Source organism: Lissotriton helveticus, chromosome 9 (genome assembly GCF_964261635.1).
Source record: "Lissotriton helveticus chromosome 9, aLisHel1.1, whole genome shotgun sequence".
NCBI lineage: Eukaryota > Metazoa > Chordata > Amphibia > Caudata > Salamandridae > Lissotriton > Lissotriton helveticus.
The window spans coordinates 247,619,741-247,637,797 of NC_136070.1; the positions used below are offsets into that span (position 1 = coordinate 247,619,741).

The 18,057-nt window shown below is 41.8% G+C and overlaps 1 protein-coding gene across 16 annotated transcripts in view; it reads right to left on the reverse strand.

Moving 5' to 3' along the window:
• KTN1 (kinectin 1) overlaps window positions 1-18,057 on the reverse strand; it is a 447,380-nt gene that overhangs the window by 213,441 nt on the left and 215,882 nt on the right. For all 16 annotated transcript variants that reach the window (XM_078659859.1, XM_078659855.1, XM_078659854.1 and 13 more), the window contains exons 18-20: window positions 9,332-9,366; window positions 9,087-9,177; window positions 3,627-3,695 (exon numbers count right to left, since the gene is read on the reverse strand). In XM_078659859.1, coding sequence (XP_078515985.1) covers window positions 3,627-3,695; window positions 9,087-9,177; window positions 9,332-9,366 — 195 coding nt within the window. The remainder of the gene's footprint in view (window positions 1-3,626; window positions 3,696-9,086; window positions 9,178-9,331; window positions 9,367-18,057) is intronic.

The window sequence follows — 18,057 nt, forward strand, 5'->3', positions numbered from 1 at the left end:
TATTACTTCTTCAATGGCCTAGAGTGTGTGGTAAGGTCACTGATTTGGAAGAAAGGTGCCTTCAGACTAGCGTGGTGGGCACTACAGAAAAATACATTTAAAGGTGGATTTGCTTTACCCAATGTAATGAAATAAAAGGAAGAAGTTCAACCATTGGTAGTGAATGAATGGGCGTTCGCCTCCTTGGATAAATGGAATAAACAGAATTGGCAGAAATTATAAAGTAAAATACCTAAGTGGAACAGCATGGAATGGTGACTTCTGTTCAAAACATCACTATATGCGGGAACCAAAGTACTGCAATTAATCTTAGAAGATCCAATGAATGGTAAAACTGGCAGATCCACACTGAGTGGAGACTTAATATTTGCACAACTGCATACAAAATACTTATTGGGCAAATCACAGACATGTAAATAATTAACGCTCAAACAGGCTTTGGGCTTATACATCAAAGTTATTCCAGGTGAGTCACCATTAGAAGGCATGTTTTAGGAGTGTAGTATTGCTAAGAATACTTCTCATTAACAATCAAAACATTAATAAACAACAGTTAAAAAGGCTAGTAAATCTAAACTCCTACTGGGAGACCAACATGGCTACTTGGGAGGGAGGGAGTTGGAAGAGCCACTGATGCACCCTAGAGTGAGCTACTGGTTGTTCTTGGTCCAATTAAAATATTATGGAATATATATTTTACTAAAGAGTGTGCATCAAACATTCAAGTACATTGAAAATAGCACTTGCCTCACAGGCTGTAAACAGAAAGACATCTTCATGCACACAATGTGGAGTTGCCCCTTCAAAGCAAACCACTGGAGGTAATATATATATATATATATATAGTGGGGGACCATTTACTTCAATATGGGGCTTTCCTAGCAATGTGCTCTCTTTTGTCTCACATGAGTCAAGATAACAAATAGTTTATATATATATATATATATATATATATATATATATATATATATATAAAAACTATTTGTTATCTTGACTCATGTGAGACAAAAGAGCACATTGCTAGGGAAGCCCCATATTGAAGCAAATGGTATACTATATATATATATATATATATATATATATATATATATATATATATATATATATATATATATATATATATATATATACCGGAATTCACAGAGCCCACCGCGCAGCAAAGAAAGAAGTAAGACGGTGAGGATGACATTATGCATCACGTCGGGCCAGTTGGATTGCTGACTTGCCCCCGCCAGAAAGGATTTCCAAGCTACGTCGGTTAAAGCGGTATGGGGACTGGAGGCAGCGCAGCTGCACACATGTACTTTTGGGCATGGCTTTATCGTTACAGACGTTGCAGTAATTGTTTCCCACTTTTCTCCTGCGATACCTACCCATGCACTGCTGTGGCATGCTGGACTTTGTAGGCGCTGAACATTAAGCGGACTACAGGAAGGTGTATGCAACGTGAGGTCATCACAGTGGGAGGAGCTGCGGTCTGTGGGGGAGGTGGCAGGACATATCTTCTTCCCTGACGCTCATCTACACAAGCACATGCACCTGGCGCTGAGGAGGCTAAGAACGCCGAAATGCATCCGCCATTGGAAAAGATTGTATTTTCCGCTGTATGCGCAGCCAATAAAGCGCTTCCGAAACGTTCCCCAGCTGTGGCCTTACTCGTTCTTTTGAAGGAGTGGAGTGGATACATAGCGCAGTTTCCAGTGATGCGCTTCTAAGGCTCCCGCTTTGGTAAAGAGGCTCTGTACTTACTGGAACACTGCTTGCAGTTTTGGATTTCTCCGGGGTACCGGAATTCACAGAGCCCACCGCGCAGCAAAGAAAGAAGTACGACGGTGAGGATGACATTATGCATCACGTCGGGCCAGTTGGATTGCTGACTTGCCCCCGCCAGAAAGGATTTCCAAGCTACGTTGGTTAAAGCGGTATGGGGACTGGAGGCAGCGCAGCTGCACACATGTACTTTTGGGCATGGCTTTATCGTTACAGACGCTGCAGTAATTGTTTCCCACTTTTCTCCTGCGATACCTACCCATGCACTGCTGTGGCATGCTGGACTTTGTAGGCGCTGAACATTAAGCGGACTACAGGAAGGTGTATGCAACGTGAGGTCATCACAGTGGGAGGAGCTGCGGTCTGTGGGGGAGGTGGCAGGACATATCTTCTTCCCTGACGCTTATCTACACAAGCACATGCACCTGGCGCTGAGGAGGCTAAGAACGCCGAAATGCATCCGCCATTGGAAAAGATTGTATTTTCCGCTGTATGTGCAGCCAATAAAGCGCTTCCGAAACGTTCCCCAGCTGTGGCCTTACTCGTTCTTTTGAAGGAGTGGAGTGGATACATAGCGCAGTTTCCAGTGATGCGCTTCTAAGGCTCCCGCTTTGGTAAAGAGGCTCTGTACTTACTGGAACACTGCTTGCAGTTTTGGATTTCTCCGGGGTACCGGAATTCACAGAGCCCACCGCGCAGCAAAGAAAGAAGTACGACGGTGAGGATGACATTATGCATCACGTCGGGCCAGTTGGATTGCTGACTTGCCCCCGCCAGAAAGGATTTCCAAGCTACGTTGGTTAAAGCGGTATGGGGACTGGAGGCAGCGCAGCTGCACACATGTACTTTTGGGCATGGCTTTATCGTTACAGACGCTGCAGTAATTGTTTCCCACTTTTCTCCTGCGATAGCTACCCATGCACTGCTGTGGCATGCTGGACTTTGTAGGCGCTGAACATTAAGCGGACTACAGGAAGGTGTATGCAACGTGAGGTCATCACAGTGGGAGGAGCTGCGGTCTGTGGGGGAGGTGGCAGGACATATCTTCTTCCCTGACGCTTATCTACACAAGCACATGCACCTGGCGCTGAGGAGGCTAAGAACGCCGAAATGCATCCGCCATTGGAAAATATTGTATTTTCCGCTGTATGTGCAGCCAATAAAGCGCTTCCGAAACGTTCCCCAGCTGTGGCCTTACTCGTTCTTTTGAAGGAGAGGAGTGGATATATATATATACCATTTACTTCAATATGGGGCTTCCCTAGCAATGTGCTCTCTTTTGTCTCAAATGAGTCAAGATAACAAATAGTATATATATATATATATATATATATATATATATATATATATATATATATATATATATATATATATATATATATAAACTATTTGTTATCTTGACTCATTTGAGACAAAAGAGAGCACATTGCTAGGGAAGCCCCATATTGACAACAATTTGAGAATGGAATCCTAACATGGATTGAGGCACTGTCACGGATAGGGTAATGTACACTGGAAGAGGTGTTCCGAAAAAGTTTAAGAAAATATAAGGGACCTAGCTAGACTATAATGGCATGACAGAGTTGAAAGATGGAGTATGAGACATATTATGAATATGAACCCAGAAGGACACACCAGAGGGTAAGAGCATTTCCACATAACGGTCTAAACAATATTGTTTTAAAAACATTCTGTATCATTCAAGCTGAGTATGAGTGGCATTCAGTGGTCTTCATGTCTCTTTAGAGGGCATTTAAACCTATTCATGTAAAAAAACAAAGGTGATCAATAGTCACTACAAAATAATACAACAATCCGCTTCAGATTTCAATATTCCTTTATGCCAAAAGAATTACCTGATCAGTCTGCTGAGCATGCATATTTTCAATTTCTCTTTGCATAGCAGAGTATTCTCTCCTCATTGCCTATAACAGAAAAGTGGACATTATGATAAAAAAAATTAAAGACATGGCACAAACGGCAGAGAGAAAATCTATGGAATTATTTGGAACCTACACTGGCATTTCACCTACTTAGTAGAAACAATTTATTTCTGGACAGGAAGACAAGATGGTTAGCAGGTGTGAGAATGAAGGAAGGAAGAATTGAAAGAAATGTACAACGATGACGCAGGCAGGAAATGGCGATGAGTGGAGGAGGAGAGGGCAGACTGTCAATAAAAGATGTTTGGAATTTCTCATTTGTTCGTTCATCTTGCTGTTCTTCTTGAGCGAGCACTATTTTGCACATTTGTCTTCTGTCCCTGTGGACTCAATGGTTCCTGTTCAACATGACTGAAACAGGAAAGAGGTCTGCCTGCATATGCATTTGGCTCCAGTTAACTATCCAGTATGCAATATACAGCCTCTACTTAAGAGGAGCAAGACGTTTGAGGTGGTTGTTATTTCACATTATCTAACTATGCACATCTGACCCAAAACGTAAATTCAGTCATAGAAGGAGCAGAGGTGATCGACCTACAAAGTGAGCACCTCTCTAATAACACCGCGTCATGGTGCAGTATCAGTTCATTCTTGCTCTTAGAAACCAGCTACCACTCCAATCACACACTAACTTAACTTTGCTTTTAACCCTGTATATCCCTACAGCCTTTCGATTGGGTTTGCACTATACAAATATATCCATACTATGTATTTATTTTGTTATTTGCTAAAGCTTGGTTCTCTCAAGAGTTGAAGTGCTTCACAAAGTGAAGATAACTATGTCACAAGGCATCAGGGTGGAAGGGAGAAACTCAAACTTGTCAAGTACAGTCTCAGAACGATCAGTGGTACACTGGTTGAGAAATGCTGCACTAACATACACATATATCCTCGTGTCTCCTTTGACAAAAAAGGATCATTACAAATACCATCAAAACTTAAAACTCGCTAAAATTTCAGTTACGGTAAGCTATGCAAGCAAGTATTGGACAACCACATGAGTGACAAGAGGAGGATGTTAGTTTCTCCAAGAACAGCCTATATATAAGCTTCCCTAAGACTGGAGACTACTGTAGCATTAAGATGCAGGAAAGCTCTTCACTGAGCTGTGCACAGACAATACTGTCACAGCCACTGCATAGCCTCTTAACAGACACACTAAATACCATATAGCTGCCTTTTGGCAGTTACAGCACTCCCACAGCCACTTCATCTGCAATGGAAGCACAAGGCTGGCCTAATTTCAGGTAGTGCACAGGGCTGCCGAGGTTTGCTTAGTTACATGCAAACAATAAATATAATTGATATGACAATTTGCGTTTGTTGGGTTGTCTATTGGGATCAAGGAAGACCTTCAGAAATTCTTGCAGAGTTCAACATCGCGCATTAGATGTGGAATTTAGTATGTAGAGCTGAAAGCTACATGAAACACTATGGCAAGGACACAAGAAAGCTTACTGTTAGTCAGACCTTTACTTCTGTGAGATAACAGATAGTAAATGTAAGAGTGAAAAGAGTTGTATCATTGCCTAACAGACCCTAGCCCGGAAAATTCAGTAATTTCAGTTATTTCTAGTACAATAATAGCATAAAACGCTTTTTTACACCACCAATTATTCATTGATCTTCCTATACAATCATAGCTACTGTGAAAGAAAGCAAGTTGTTTGGGATGTCTGATAAACCCCAAGAGACTCAGTCTTTCCATTCTCATCAACTTTATGTTTATTTGTATGCTCTGTCATCGAGTAACTCCTGGATGACCCAATATCTATGATGTCTACTGTTTCTTTACAGGGGAGATCTCATTTTGATTTTTGTTACTCCTGCTTACCAAGCTCTCCGCCTTTATGATCCCTTATCTAGGGTTCACTCCCTGTACCATCTCCATTGTGACCCACTACTTGTTCTCTGGCTGTGATGTGAGTTTCTCCTCATATTCTTTCTCTGCTGTATGTTATTTTCTTCCTGCTTTGTTTCTCTCTCTCCCTTCCATGCATGTTGTATAATCAAGCTAACCGAAATCGATTTTTAAGAGAGTTTTGCCTTTCTAGGGGTTTTGTTCTTCTTGTCCCTTCTGTATTAACTCATATGAGCAGAAATCTCTGCCTTAACATACTTTACATGCGTTTTAGAATTTAAAAAATGTATCCTGTGATTACACCTGGACAGCTGCAACAGAAACATGTTTCTTGCACCAATCCTGAGAAGGTTATGTGATCTTTCCAGCAGAATCCTGTTCCAGTGCTAAATCTTCCTATGTGGTGAAATTCCTTCCACTGCAATCCCAGCAAAACCAAGGATGATCCATTGCTTTTCCCACCTTGGAAGAGAATTTACACCATCCCTGTGCTGGAGTAAATGTTTTACCCTCTCCAGGGTGGCAACAGGGTGGATCTGAGTTTGGGAATGACCACAAACGTATAAGTATATGGACATTTCCATAGTTTCAAGGCAAACAATGCCATTAAGCACACGCTGACTGCAATTTACTGCTCGAGATATCTCCACATGGATGGCGAATATCACAGCACCCGTAAATGGGTGTTCGTCTGCCAGGAGTCACTTTGTAAATTTCTAGTAGGCTTTAAAAATAAGATACATTTAGTCACAAGCATGTGACTATGACTGAACATATGTTTGTAAATAAGCCTCAGTTGGATACTCACTCATTGAGTTAGTATTTATTGGATAACCTTAACCTTTAGTCATGCCATGGCCGAGTAGCCCTGTTCAAAGGTCCAAAGCAGCACAGGGCCCACTGGGGACAGGGAGCTGTATTCAGCCATGGCTAGTGAACAGTCACTCTTTCCCAAGTGTTGCCTGGACACAGGTCATGTTCTGCACACCCTCCCTTTACACACTCCACCTGCCTCGAGGGCACATGGCACAGACTCTGGCCATGTGTTATGTTAACCTGCTAGAAACCACTTGGAAATGAACACAGTGTGTGATTTTCTGCCACATCATTTGACTAGTACCCCAACGGGCAACTCGTGCACATAGATTTACTGCAGGCATCTTTATGCCTTCAATTTCCAGCAATACCCTATAAAATTTTCTGAGGAAAATGCAGCTTTGGGATCCCAATGACTTCCTGTTTCCTTGACCAGTATACACAAATTAGCCAAGACCAAAGCTAGACGACCAATGAGTGTGAGTTGGCTCACCATATCCCAATATAGTTCATAACAATTTTTCCAGGATACGATTCAAACTTTTCAGACCTCAAAAAGTGTTGAATGGAGTCGAATTATCAGCTCCTCACAAACAAGCATATTTTTTGTTCAGATTTTAATACCATTGTCCATAAACATTAGGAGCGTTCTCATCTAGGTCTCCATTAATTTTTTTTCCCAAATGTCTTTTTTCACACGTCTGAAAAACTACTGAGCAGATTTAACCCTGTATAATATGAGAAGGGAATGAACAAGCTTGGGATAGATATGTTCTTTAATTTCGTATGAAAGTGCTTATAGGAATAAAAATGGCAAAGTTACATTTTGGGACCCCTTTATACCCAACCGCGGCCACCCTTAAATGAAACTTTGAAGGAGTGACAAAAATAAATAAATAATTTTTGGAATATTTAGTCTAGAACTGACAAAAGAGAACAAAATTATTAGCAGATAAAAATGAATAATTTTCCAGGGAAATAAGTGACTTAGCCCAAACAAACACAGTGGTTTTAGCCACCAATTTGTCTTAACTACATAGTCGCAAACAGTGACTCTTAAATTTTCATTGACAACACTAAGAACATTATGGATTTGACTACTATAATTTAACCCCATTTGATGAATTTGAACCAAAGGAACCTAAAAAAACAATTTGCCCACCACAGGTTGAGCTTGGAAACATTCTTGCAGACTGGTGAAGGGGTACAAAAGCTATAGGATGATAATACGTCCCCAAAACTTGTGATTTACTTTCAAATGAACAAAAAAAACAAAAAAAACATTTGGCAAGAAAGGTGTTCTGTCACCCTGAAACCTTCTGTGCAAGGGGTGAATATGTACAGTAGATTAGAAACATTTACATAAGAAACATATCACTATTACATATTAACAGTACGGCTTGTTGACCAGTTCACAGACCAAAAGTTACCCGACAAAAGTAATCTGTACCTAAAACCCCCTACAGTCCTAGCCGCCCAATGAGTCGGGCACTGTGGATGGATGAAGTAAAAGAAGGGTATAGACAAAGTTCATGGCATGTGCTGAGAACCCACTGGGTATAGCACTTGCTAATTTCTTTTTAAATTGTTAGAAGTATTTGCACTAATTTTGTAACTTTAACATGTGGATCTAAGAGTTGAAAGAGGGTGTGATCTTTTCCAATTATTTTACAAATTTGAAGTTTCTCAAAATTATCTTTTCACAAGGAATGACCTTTATCAAACTGCCTTAACCAACTTGGTATTTAGCAAACAGGTATTTTGTGTACATTATTGCAGGTGCATGTGGTAGTAGACCTTTCCAACAAGGATTAATATATCCACATATATGGAAAGAAATTGCAGGTGCTTTATTTACTATAGCTTTTTCTGGCATCAGAAATGGCATTACTGGTGACTGAATATCACATCACTATTAGAGTCCTGCACCCATAGCCCAAACACAGGGTCACAATCGCTCCCTGCACCAAAGCGTGCACTATCAAGTCCAGCGGGCTCTGGGGCTTGAAGGATTGCTTGCAGGGCATAGCCAGAGGAGAAGCCCTACATCAGCAGTACGCTGCACATGGCCAAAGATCATGCCCTGCATGTTTTTTTGGGGGGGAGGGGTGGGGGGGGGGGAGCAATGGGACTGCACACACTACTGTGCCTAAGTCCACACCCTGATAATTTTCTGCGTAGGGTTTCGATACCTGCCTTAAGGATAAGGCACAACACAATATTAGGTTTCCTTGGTTGGATGAGTATATTCAGGGTATAATATAGTAATAAAATTATTAGCCTTAAATAGTATACAACCGCTCTGGCACAAGACATGAATGGCAGGACATGTAAAGAGATTCATGGTATAGTTAATGAATGATTAACGCTAAATACCTCAACATTCACCTAAAGCTTTACAAGGACATCAAGGCACATCTTTCTGAGCTATCAGGTTGAAATCATTGCAGGCCACTGGAATGATAACTATATAAACAAAGATTTGCGATTATTCAAAATTGGAATGTACTAGTGTACACCCCGCAGCTACGTTTTGGTAGTCCATAAATACTTCCCGAGTCAGAGAGCATTTTATTTGTGTAATTGTTTTGATAACTGCTTTTATAAACCCATGGCAAACTGGCCTATTATGTATTATGATTCACACTTCCATATTTCAAACAGAAAAACAATGTTACAAAAAGTATTAAAAATACCTTCAATTCATGCTCTTTATTTGCCACTTGTATAAGACCAGCTTCAAGTAGCTCTTCAACAGTTTTCAATTTTTCATCTTTATCTTGTATACTAAAATTATAAATAGTAAAATCACTCAAATTATATTCCTAGTGTAAAAACCAAACACTGCATTAATCAAAAGCTACAGTAAGTCACTGTATATGATCTTTCCCATCTCCAGCATAAGCTTAAAACTGCTATAATAAGGTTATGGCACTGTTACCTTCTCTCCATCTGTTCAATTAAATCTTGATTACCCTAAAAAATAATAAGATATAAATGTAGTAAAATACAGTACAAAACAAATATTACACAATACATTGTGGTGCTTGTATTTTTTCTCTGCATCAATGGTTTGTCCTATACTTACTTTTATTTTTTTTGATTTTCAGATAATACATAGACAAAAACATACTGTAAGGAGGCCTTTTAAGGATTTCAATATCCCTATTTCCCCATCCTACCTCAGAGAAAGGATGAAATAATATCACACATAAGGGAAGGACAAATGAGTCTCATAGCAATAGATGAGGGGTAGCAACAATGGGGTTTGACCTATACTTGAACCTACATCACTTGAAGGTGGTATGTTCCATATAGAATGTTTATGGTTGAAGAGAAGCTGTGAAGGCGGTTGCTGAGTTGACTCAATCTGCTCTGCTGTGGCTGGAGTTTTTCTATTACATTAAATAATCTTCCTAATTAAACCTAGTCTGAAGGACTTCTTTCTTCCTATAAGGATTTTACATTGGAAACGATTGGCTTTTGGACCTGCCTGTGCATGGAGAAACATCAACACTGCTACTGAATTTTTCAGAATTCTTCTGGATTTACTAAGAGCCCAAATTTTCTGATATTACTTACACTGTGTGCATAACCAAGGTAATGTTGCTCTTGTCTGTTTTTGTTACTCATTAAGAACTGTAATTCTCACCCTCCTTGACCCAAGGATCTATGATTTACTCTTGTTGGAATTTGGAAGCCCAGGAATATGGCCTACACCAATTATCTTTATTCACAGATTCCTTGCCTTCTATCTCTGGGTTTGTGTTTACTATAGCCAGTACCTATTATTCTGGCTTGAGCATTTCCTCAGTCTCCTGCATGAGTGTTCAACAGTATATAAATATGTGGATATATATAAATATGTGGATTTAAGCATTGATTTGAGCTCCACCTCCCTTCTCTGCTTGAGCATGTTACTTTTAAGGCCACTCCTGAGCACAACACGTCTCACACTCCATGGCTGGACCCAATCATTTTGCAGGTGCGTAGCACAGTAACTTGGAAGAAACAAGTTACTCAAAACAACTAGTAAGGGGAAGTTGATGCCATCGTATTTCAAAGTCAAATCCTCCACCGCTTATGAATTTTATGTAGACCAGATAGCACCAGAGTTAAAAAGAAGTTTTTATATAACATTTTGATTCGAAACTCAACAGGTTTTATCTCATGTATAAAAATGGTCCATCACTAAAACCTGTTTGAAATACTGCAACTGTGAACTAGGTAGGCGATAAACAATTAATTTTATGCTGCTCTATTTCAAATCTCTGTAACCCAGGAAACAGATTCTTTGCTATATTTTGGACATATAAAATACGATCCAATTAAGTGGCTCTGAACCTGTGCCTAAGGAGTGACCTACAAATTTTATTTCTTCTGCTTGCATCTTATATTTTGTCTGCCTGAAAACTAACAAGATACAAGTTTTAAAGCTTTTATTTACTTCCAGGGATGTACTTGGTGGTTAAACAATTGCTTAATTGTTTGGATTGTTTTTATATATTTTATAGCGGCTTATAGGCTGAAACAAATATATTGATTAAACAGCTTACTTATCTAAACCTACGGTTCACCTGCATTAGTGTCTTTAAAGAATTCATTCATGCTTGAATCCCTGCTCCCCACTGTCTAGCCAGGAAGTCCATAGTCAAACCCCATGAGATTGTATACCAATCTACATCATTTTGGGTACACAATCTCATGGGGTTTGACTTTACTGTCTAGTGCTTTTGATTTTCACTGCTAATTCTAATTACCTTAGGACTCCTGCCTTGACAACGGCAAAGAATTCAAGCATGTGAATCCATGAAAGATTCAGTACTGGAGAACATTTTAGTAGCGGTAAGGCCTAATTGCCTTTGAAATGCGCTCAAATAATTCTTTAGTAACCCCTTCAACTCTTTATAAATGACCCAAAGATCAACCAGTGAGATGATGCACACTGATCTCCACTCCCCCATGAGGTTGCCATGCCTTAGAATTTCAAAGTAAAAGTGTGCAAGGATAACTTAGCAGCCTTGGGCTGGGTAGGATGGATGGTTGCATGAATATATGAAACATAACGCTGCGAAACTGCAGCTAAGAGTAAGTAACTTGTGTTTTCTCCAGCACTGGGTATTTCATTGATTCACATGCTTGGCTCAGAATAGCCGGCAGTGTTCAATGTTCAGTATGCTTATCACGAGCAACATTATGGAACACTGACATTAATAACATTGATTGAACTTAACAGAAGTTGGAAGCAGGAAGAGGTTTACCTTAGTAAAACAGATTACGGAGGACCACCTGGCCCATAGCTGAATCTCTAGCTGCTTTCTTGTCTAGGAGGTGATGTTTCACAAATGTATGAGGACTAGCTCATGTTGCGACTCTACTGATATCAGCTAGTGGAACTACAGCATCCAAAGTGTTATTTAGAATGCACTTCTGGTGTAATGAACTGAAAATAGATGTCTTCATTTAGAATTGCATAGCCAAGGCTATCCACCTTGCTACTCTCTGCTCAAAATTACACTGCATTTTCTGAAAGAGGCCATAGGCCACATATAATTAGTCCAACCTCTTGAATGTCTTTGTTTGGTCAATATGCCATTTTCAACATTGTCAAATGTCCAAAGAATGAAGAGTTCTCTCAACCACTGTCAAAAGATTTCGGAAGAAAGACTTAAGCACGCCAGATTCATTTAGAGGAAGTCAGTTGTTACCTTTGGGATGGATTTTGATTTGTTCATAGAATAATCCTCCTGATTTGGAATCACAAAAATGTCTTATTAATAGTGAATGCTTGCACTTCCCCTACTTTCCTGGCTGATGTCAAGATCAATAAGGAAACTGTATCAATGCTGCGTTTTTGAGGTCTGCGTTTTTGAGGTCTGCTCTAACAGAACATTTTCCTCCACATTCTGCCAACGGCAACATGTTAGGGAATACTTGACGAACTCTGAAATTAGAGGGTGCAAACCTTTGGTTCGGCATCAAATGAGGAACTTCTCCCACTTGGTAAGCGTTTACAACTTCGGGGGCTCTGGCTTGATGTAGAATGTCACAGCAGTCTGAAAGGATATCTATATTGGAGAAGTCCATGTATATAGGATTCATACTGTTAATTTGAGCGATGGGACTGTGATTAATAATATGGCCATCCTCCTTGCAGAGAAGATCCTGATGGCTGCCAAGGTGAATGCTAGAAGCTTCCTGTGGATGGAGAAGATTGGTGAGCAAATACTGGCAAGAGCATTCCGTGCCACGAGAATCATTTTGCACGGTTTACAAATGACATTAAAAGCGCCTCTCCTATCAACTTCACTTGAGAAATAACAGCATATCTTATTCTGAGGTGTATCAAACAAATCCAATGTTGGCTGCCTCAACTGACGAAAGATCCTTATTACCAGATGTTGGCTCAGCTCCCATTTGGGAGATAAGTCTTCTGTCCTGCTGAATTTATCCACTCATGATTGTTGCCTTCTGCCAAATATTTTTCTGGTGGAGAAAGTAATGAATGATGGCTGAATTTCAAAGATGTAGAGGCTCTTCCTTAAAATCTGGGGGCTCGCCCTGTTAGTGTTAGTATGTAAAACATAGCAGTGTATTATCTGTTCTGATCAGCACTGACTAGTTGCCCAACATTGGACAGAAAGATTAAAATCGTCGTCGGACAGCTTTGAGCTGAAGAACATTTATGTGAAGTTTTGTCTCTCTGTCTCCAACCAATGACCTTTGGCTGGCTTCCAGAGTTGGTAGGCGAGCTCCCCGCCCATCCAAAGAAGTAGAAGTTTGTTGATAAAATGAGTCGGCTCTGACTGGAAGGATACGTCCACCATCATGTTGGAAGGTAACTTGCAGCACTGCCTTGAATCTGGCCATGATTAGAATTTGATCCTCAAAAGATCCTGAAACCAGAAGCCACTGGGACTCCAATCCTTCATGCTTTAGCCTATAGTGAGCAATCAACGGGATGCCGGACAACATCATCTCGGGAAGGGATTTTAAAGTGTAAACAATACTGGTCTTCAGACTTTGAATCCAAAACACCAAGAATGTAACTTCAGAATCCTTTCCTTTGAAGGGAGAGCTTACCCTACAGCTATTTCTAAAATATCTCCTAAGAACTGAATGCATTGGGATGGTGTCATTTGAGAGTTGGTTATGTTGGGCGTGAGGCCAACAGCTTGAAATAGATTCAGAAAGGCTTTTGTAGCGGACTTAGTAACCTGTAAAGACTTGCCTTTTATTAGCCAGTCGTCCAAGTAAGAGAAGATTTGGTGCCATCTTCACCAGATTAACGCCGCTACAGTGACCGTACAACTTTGAAAAAAAATCCTTGGTGCCACTTTGAGACTGATGGTAGCACTTAGAACTGACAGCGGCACATAGATTCTTAAATGGGTATTTGTGGTATATCAGAATATATTAATATGCATCCTGCAGATCCACAGACGTATTTGCCCTCTTGCCGAAGGTCCAAAATGAAACACCATTCTCCAAACATTTCCGAGTAAAAAAAAAAATCCTCCAGATTTTTTCTATTTCACTAGGATTTTGGGACATGCTCCAACTCGCCCTTAGTCAAAATGGAGAGAATCTCATCTTGCAAGGACCACAGATGTTTAGGGAAGTCTTCCGGGGTGGGGTAGTTGGACTTTTTTTTTTTTTAAATAACTGACTATATGTTCATAATGGACCAGCTTCCAAACAAACATGTCCAAGGTAATTTCTGCCCTTCACTCCACAATGTCAAGGGTGTTGATGTATGGACACTAGCAGCAGCAGTGGTTTGGAAGCTCTGTGCTTTGCAAGGTAGTATTCCATGAGCAGTGCGGTGTATCTACATCCCTAATGAGTCTGCAAAGGTTAACCTATCAGGCATGCAGGAGTATTATCATCTGCTCTAAGTTTTGTTTTGCGATCAGACAAATCACTATGATAGGGCACCACGGCAGTATCTTCAATCATTACTGCCAAATAAAGTCTATAAAGGGAATCACATTTAATGAACTTGCTTGGAGGACTTCTGAAATTATGCAAACATCAGTCAGTCTCTGTAATTTACAACTGAAATCTATTGGAGGCTCTATCCATCAGCCAGTGGAAACCACCAGTGTCATTTGGCAGGGAATCTGCAGGCGTAATCATCTCACACATCAGACTGATCCGGAGTGTTTTCTCGTAGCTTTGATCATCATCCGGTGTGCAAGTATCCGGTGGAGGTTGATACAACAAGGTGAAGGCATAGGAACTGTGTCTACTTGAGGTGCTGGTACGGATTGTGGCATAGGTGTGGCACATGGGCTTGGTCACTCAGAAAGAGGTTGTGGTGTCATGCATCATCTGATGCAACTCACTGATTACATTTGTCAGCAGCCTCATAAAAGGCTGGCTGCAAATTATGGCTCTTCATAATAGTCGTCATATGAAAGGTCATAGTTGGGATGTCCATATTGCCACTAGAGTCATCATTGTCCTCAAAATATTTTCAAGGTTGCTGTTCCTGAGGTGATCTCTCCCCGTATTGTTTTTTTTATCTGACATGGAGTTTAATAGAGCTAGTAGCTCCCCCGAATGAATCCTGCAACTTCCACTTCAGCGTCAAAAAGTTTCTCTACTGGACAAGGTGAAATCTTACTCGCTGCTTCAGGGGCGTCAAAGGTGCAGTAGATGATTTTACAGCTGGCTTGGCATACTGACCAGGTGCTGTCATGTACAAGACTATAAGTAATGTGCTAGTCATTACAGTTGGTGTGGTCATTGGTCTAGATGTTGGAGTCATCAACAGCAGAGTAGATAGGCTAGTTGTCAACGGAGGACCCATCAATGGTTAAGCACCAGCTATGAAACCCATTGACTGCACTCGATAATGGCTTCTGAGTTGGAAGGGGAAAAGAGGTTGAGCAGTCGATGGTGACTATGCCATGGTGTCATAGGTGCTTGTCGTTGAAGACTGTACACAGTGCCTTCGTTTAAGAGGCTTTGGAACTCTTTCTTCACAAGAGGCTGCTTGTAAGACTTTCTGGAGGCTTCAGATCTTGTCCATTCAGCTGTCCACCTTCCTCTGTTTCAAGGGTATCTGTCTCGGGTATGGGGGAGCAGAGGAGAGTACGGAGACACCTCACATGGAGGCATTGGAGCAGTCGATACTCACAATTGTTCACATGTTTTTGTGAAGAAAGTGCAGAAAATTTTGCAATCTTTGTTCTGATGTGTATGGCAGATAGCACATGGAATCACTGCTAGATCATCAGCATAGACGCGCTTCTCTGGTGAGGCGCTAGCTGCTCTAGTACGGAGCGCCCTGTTTGCTATTTGCACAGCTTGTTGTTAAAATCCATTTTAAAATCCATTTTATGTTGACCAGTACTGTACCTTATTACTATTTGCACAGCCGCTGATACGGTTTAAATGTGAGGAGAGTTACACTCCTTTTAATGTATCGTTTTTTAAAGTGTATTGTGTGTGTGTTTTTACTCACTCTGCACTCTTGTCAATCGCCGGTCATCAGCCCCGTTCCACCACGGCTGGTGCCGCTTGAGTGGAGGGCTCATTGACCTATAGTTGGGCTCCCCTCGGAGTGACTCACTTCCGGGTACGGAGCAGGCGGGCCTTCCCGGGTGATTGCTACTTTAGGGAATGGCGGCAATGTCGCGCAGCAGACGCGCGCAGCGGGTGCGCCAAAGGCGAGCCCGTCTGCGCCAGGTCGGGCCCAGGGGCCAGGGCCCAGGGGCCAGGACCCCTGGTCCTCTCTTGGTATATCCTAGGCAGACCCTGATGTGTTGTGAATCGGCGGCCTGTCCGTTACCCGATAGAGTATTACTGAAACTCAAGCGGGAGGGGCTTCTGAGACCTGATGCAAGCTCTAAGTTGGTAATCAGGGCCCAGTCACCAGCTATTCTACCAAAGCATGTGAGCAGGCAGGGGTGCAGGTTTTCATTACTTAATACCCGCTCCCTACAGAGGCACTGTCTGGAGGTTTTCTCCCTTTTGCAGGAGGATAACTTGGATCTCCTTTGTGTCACTGAATCCTGGCTCAATGATTCATCAACACCAGATCTGGTGGCAGCCCTGCCCCCTAATTTTACTGCTATTTATGCCATCCGTTCAGATAACATGAGGGGGGGGGGGGGGTGGAGGGTGTTGCTTTTCTCTTCAAAGACACTCTGAAAACGGAAACACTCTGTTCAGAGTGCATTGAAGGTGCAGACGTACTGGGTGTGAAGTTCGGTTCCCCTACAGATTGTGTGGTATTCCTTTTAGTATACCGTCCACCTAGCACAACAATTAGGTTCATGGAACCTTTCTTGAAAGTGGTTCACGACCTCCGTACCCGCTATGAAGGATTGGTGGTGCTTGGTTACTTCAATTTCCATTGGGAAATAACCCCGAAGGTCAGGCTAAACAACTTGAAGAGGTTCTAGCTTCTCTGGGACTTACTCAGCTGGTGGGGGAGCCTACACATGAGAGTTGGATCTGATTTGGTCATCTTGCCCATTTTTGGCCCCCCTTGTGATCTCCCCATGCTCCTGGTCTGACCATTATTTGATTGAGGTCCAATTTCCACTCCTCACAGGACAGCGGGAAGTTAAACCAGATTGGAAACTGCTGCGCAATTGGAATCAGGTCAAAGCTTCTGACTTGACAGCTATTCTATCACAATCTGACTATCTCCCGCTTCTGGTGGAAGATTTGGAAACTGAAAGTGCTGCCCTGGTGTCTACACTTAAGGAGGCTATCGAGGTAGTTGCTCCGGCCCATAAAATTAGATTGAGAGACAAGGGCAAAGGAGCATTATGGTTCAATAAAGCTCTTAGGGAACAAAAACAAGTCCTCCGCCAATGTGAGAGAGCTTGGCGAAAGTCTCGCATGCCCAGTGCGCGGGAGGCCTATACTGTGCAGTTCGCATTATATAAAAAAGCTATCCGTTTGAGGAAGGCCGAATTCTATGAAGCTGCAATCCAGGAGGCTGCCAATCCGCAGAAAGTAGTATTTAAAGTCTTAAACGATCTACGGACAGTTAAGGGGCCAAATCCGACTTTTAATTTAAAGGACTGTCAAGACTTTCAAAACTTCTTTATGAATAAAATAAAGGATTTGATGGTAGAAATTAGACAGACCCCTATTCTTCCCTGCTCTATCAAGCCTCCCTCTATCTTTCCGAGGCCAATAACGAACTGCCTGACGGGATTGCCTGCCCTCACCAAGGAGTCTCTATTCCTTATAATGAACCGGGTGAAGTCAGGTTCTTCAGCGGACCCCTGCCCGCCTAAGATTTTTAAACTGGGATGGTCTGGGATGGAGGACAAAGTCCTTGCCCTGCTGAACCCCTCTTTGGAGATGGGACTTGTTTCCTCCAATTTCAAAGAAGCACGGGTGGTTCCCCTTCTAAAGAAATCAGGTGCCAATCCAAAAAACTTAAAGAATTTTAGGCCAATCTCCCAGCTACCTTTTCTCGCCAAAATCCTGGAGCAACATGTGTTGCACTCTCACCCACTTCCTCGAAGGCAATCACCTTCTTGAGCCCAATCAGGCGGGTTTCAGAGCCCATCACAGCACGGAATTGGTGATGCTTTCCGTGCTGGATGACCTGAGACTCAAGGCTGACAAAAAAAAACTTGTGCCCTGGTCCTTTTGGACTTATCCGCGGCGTTTGATACCGTTAATCATTGCCGA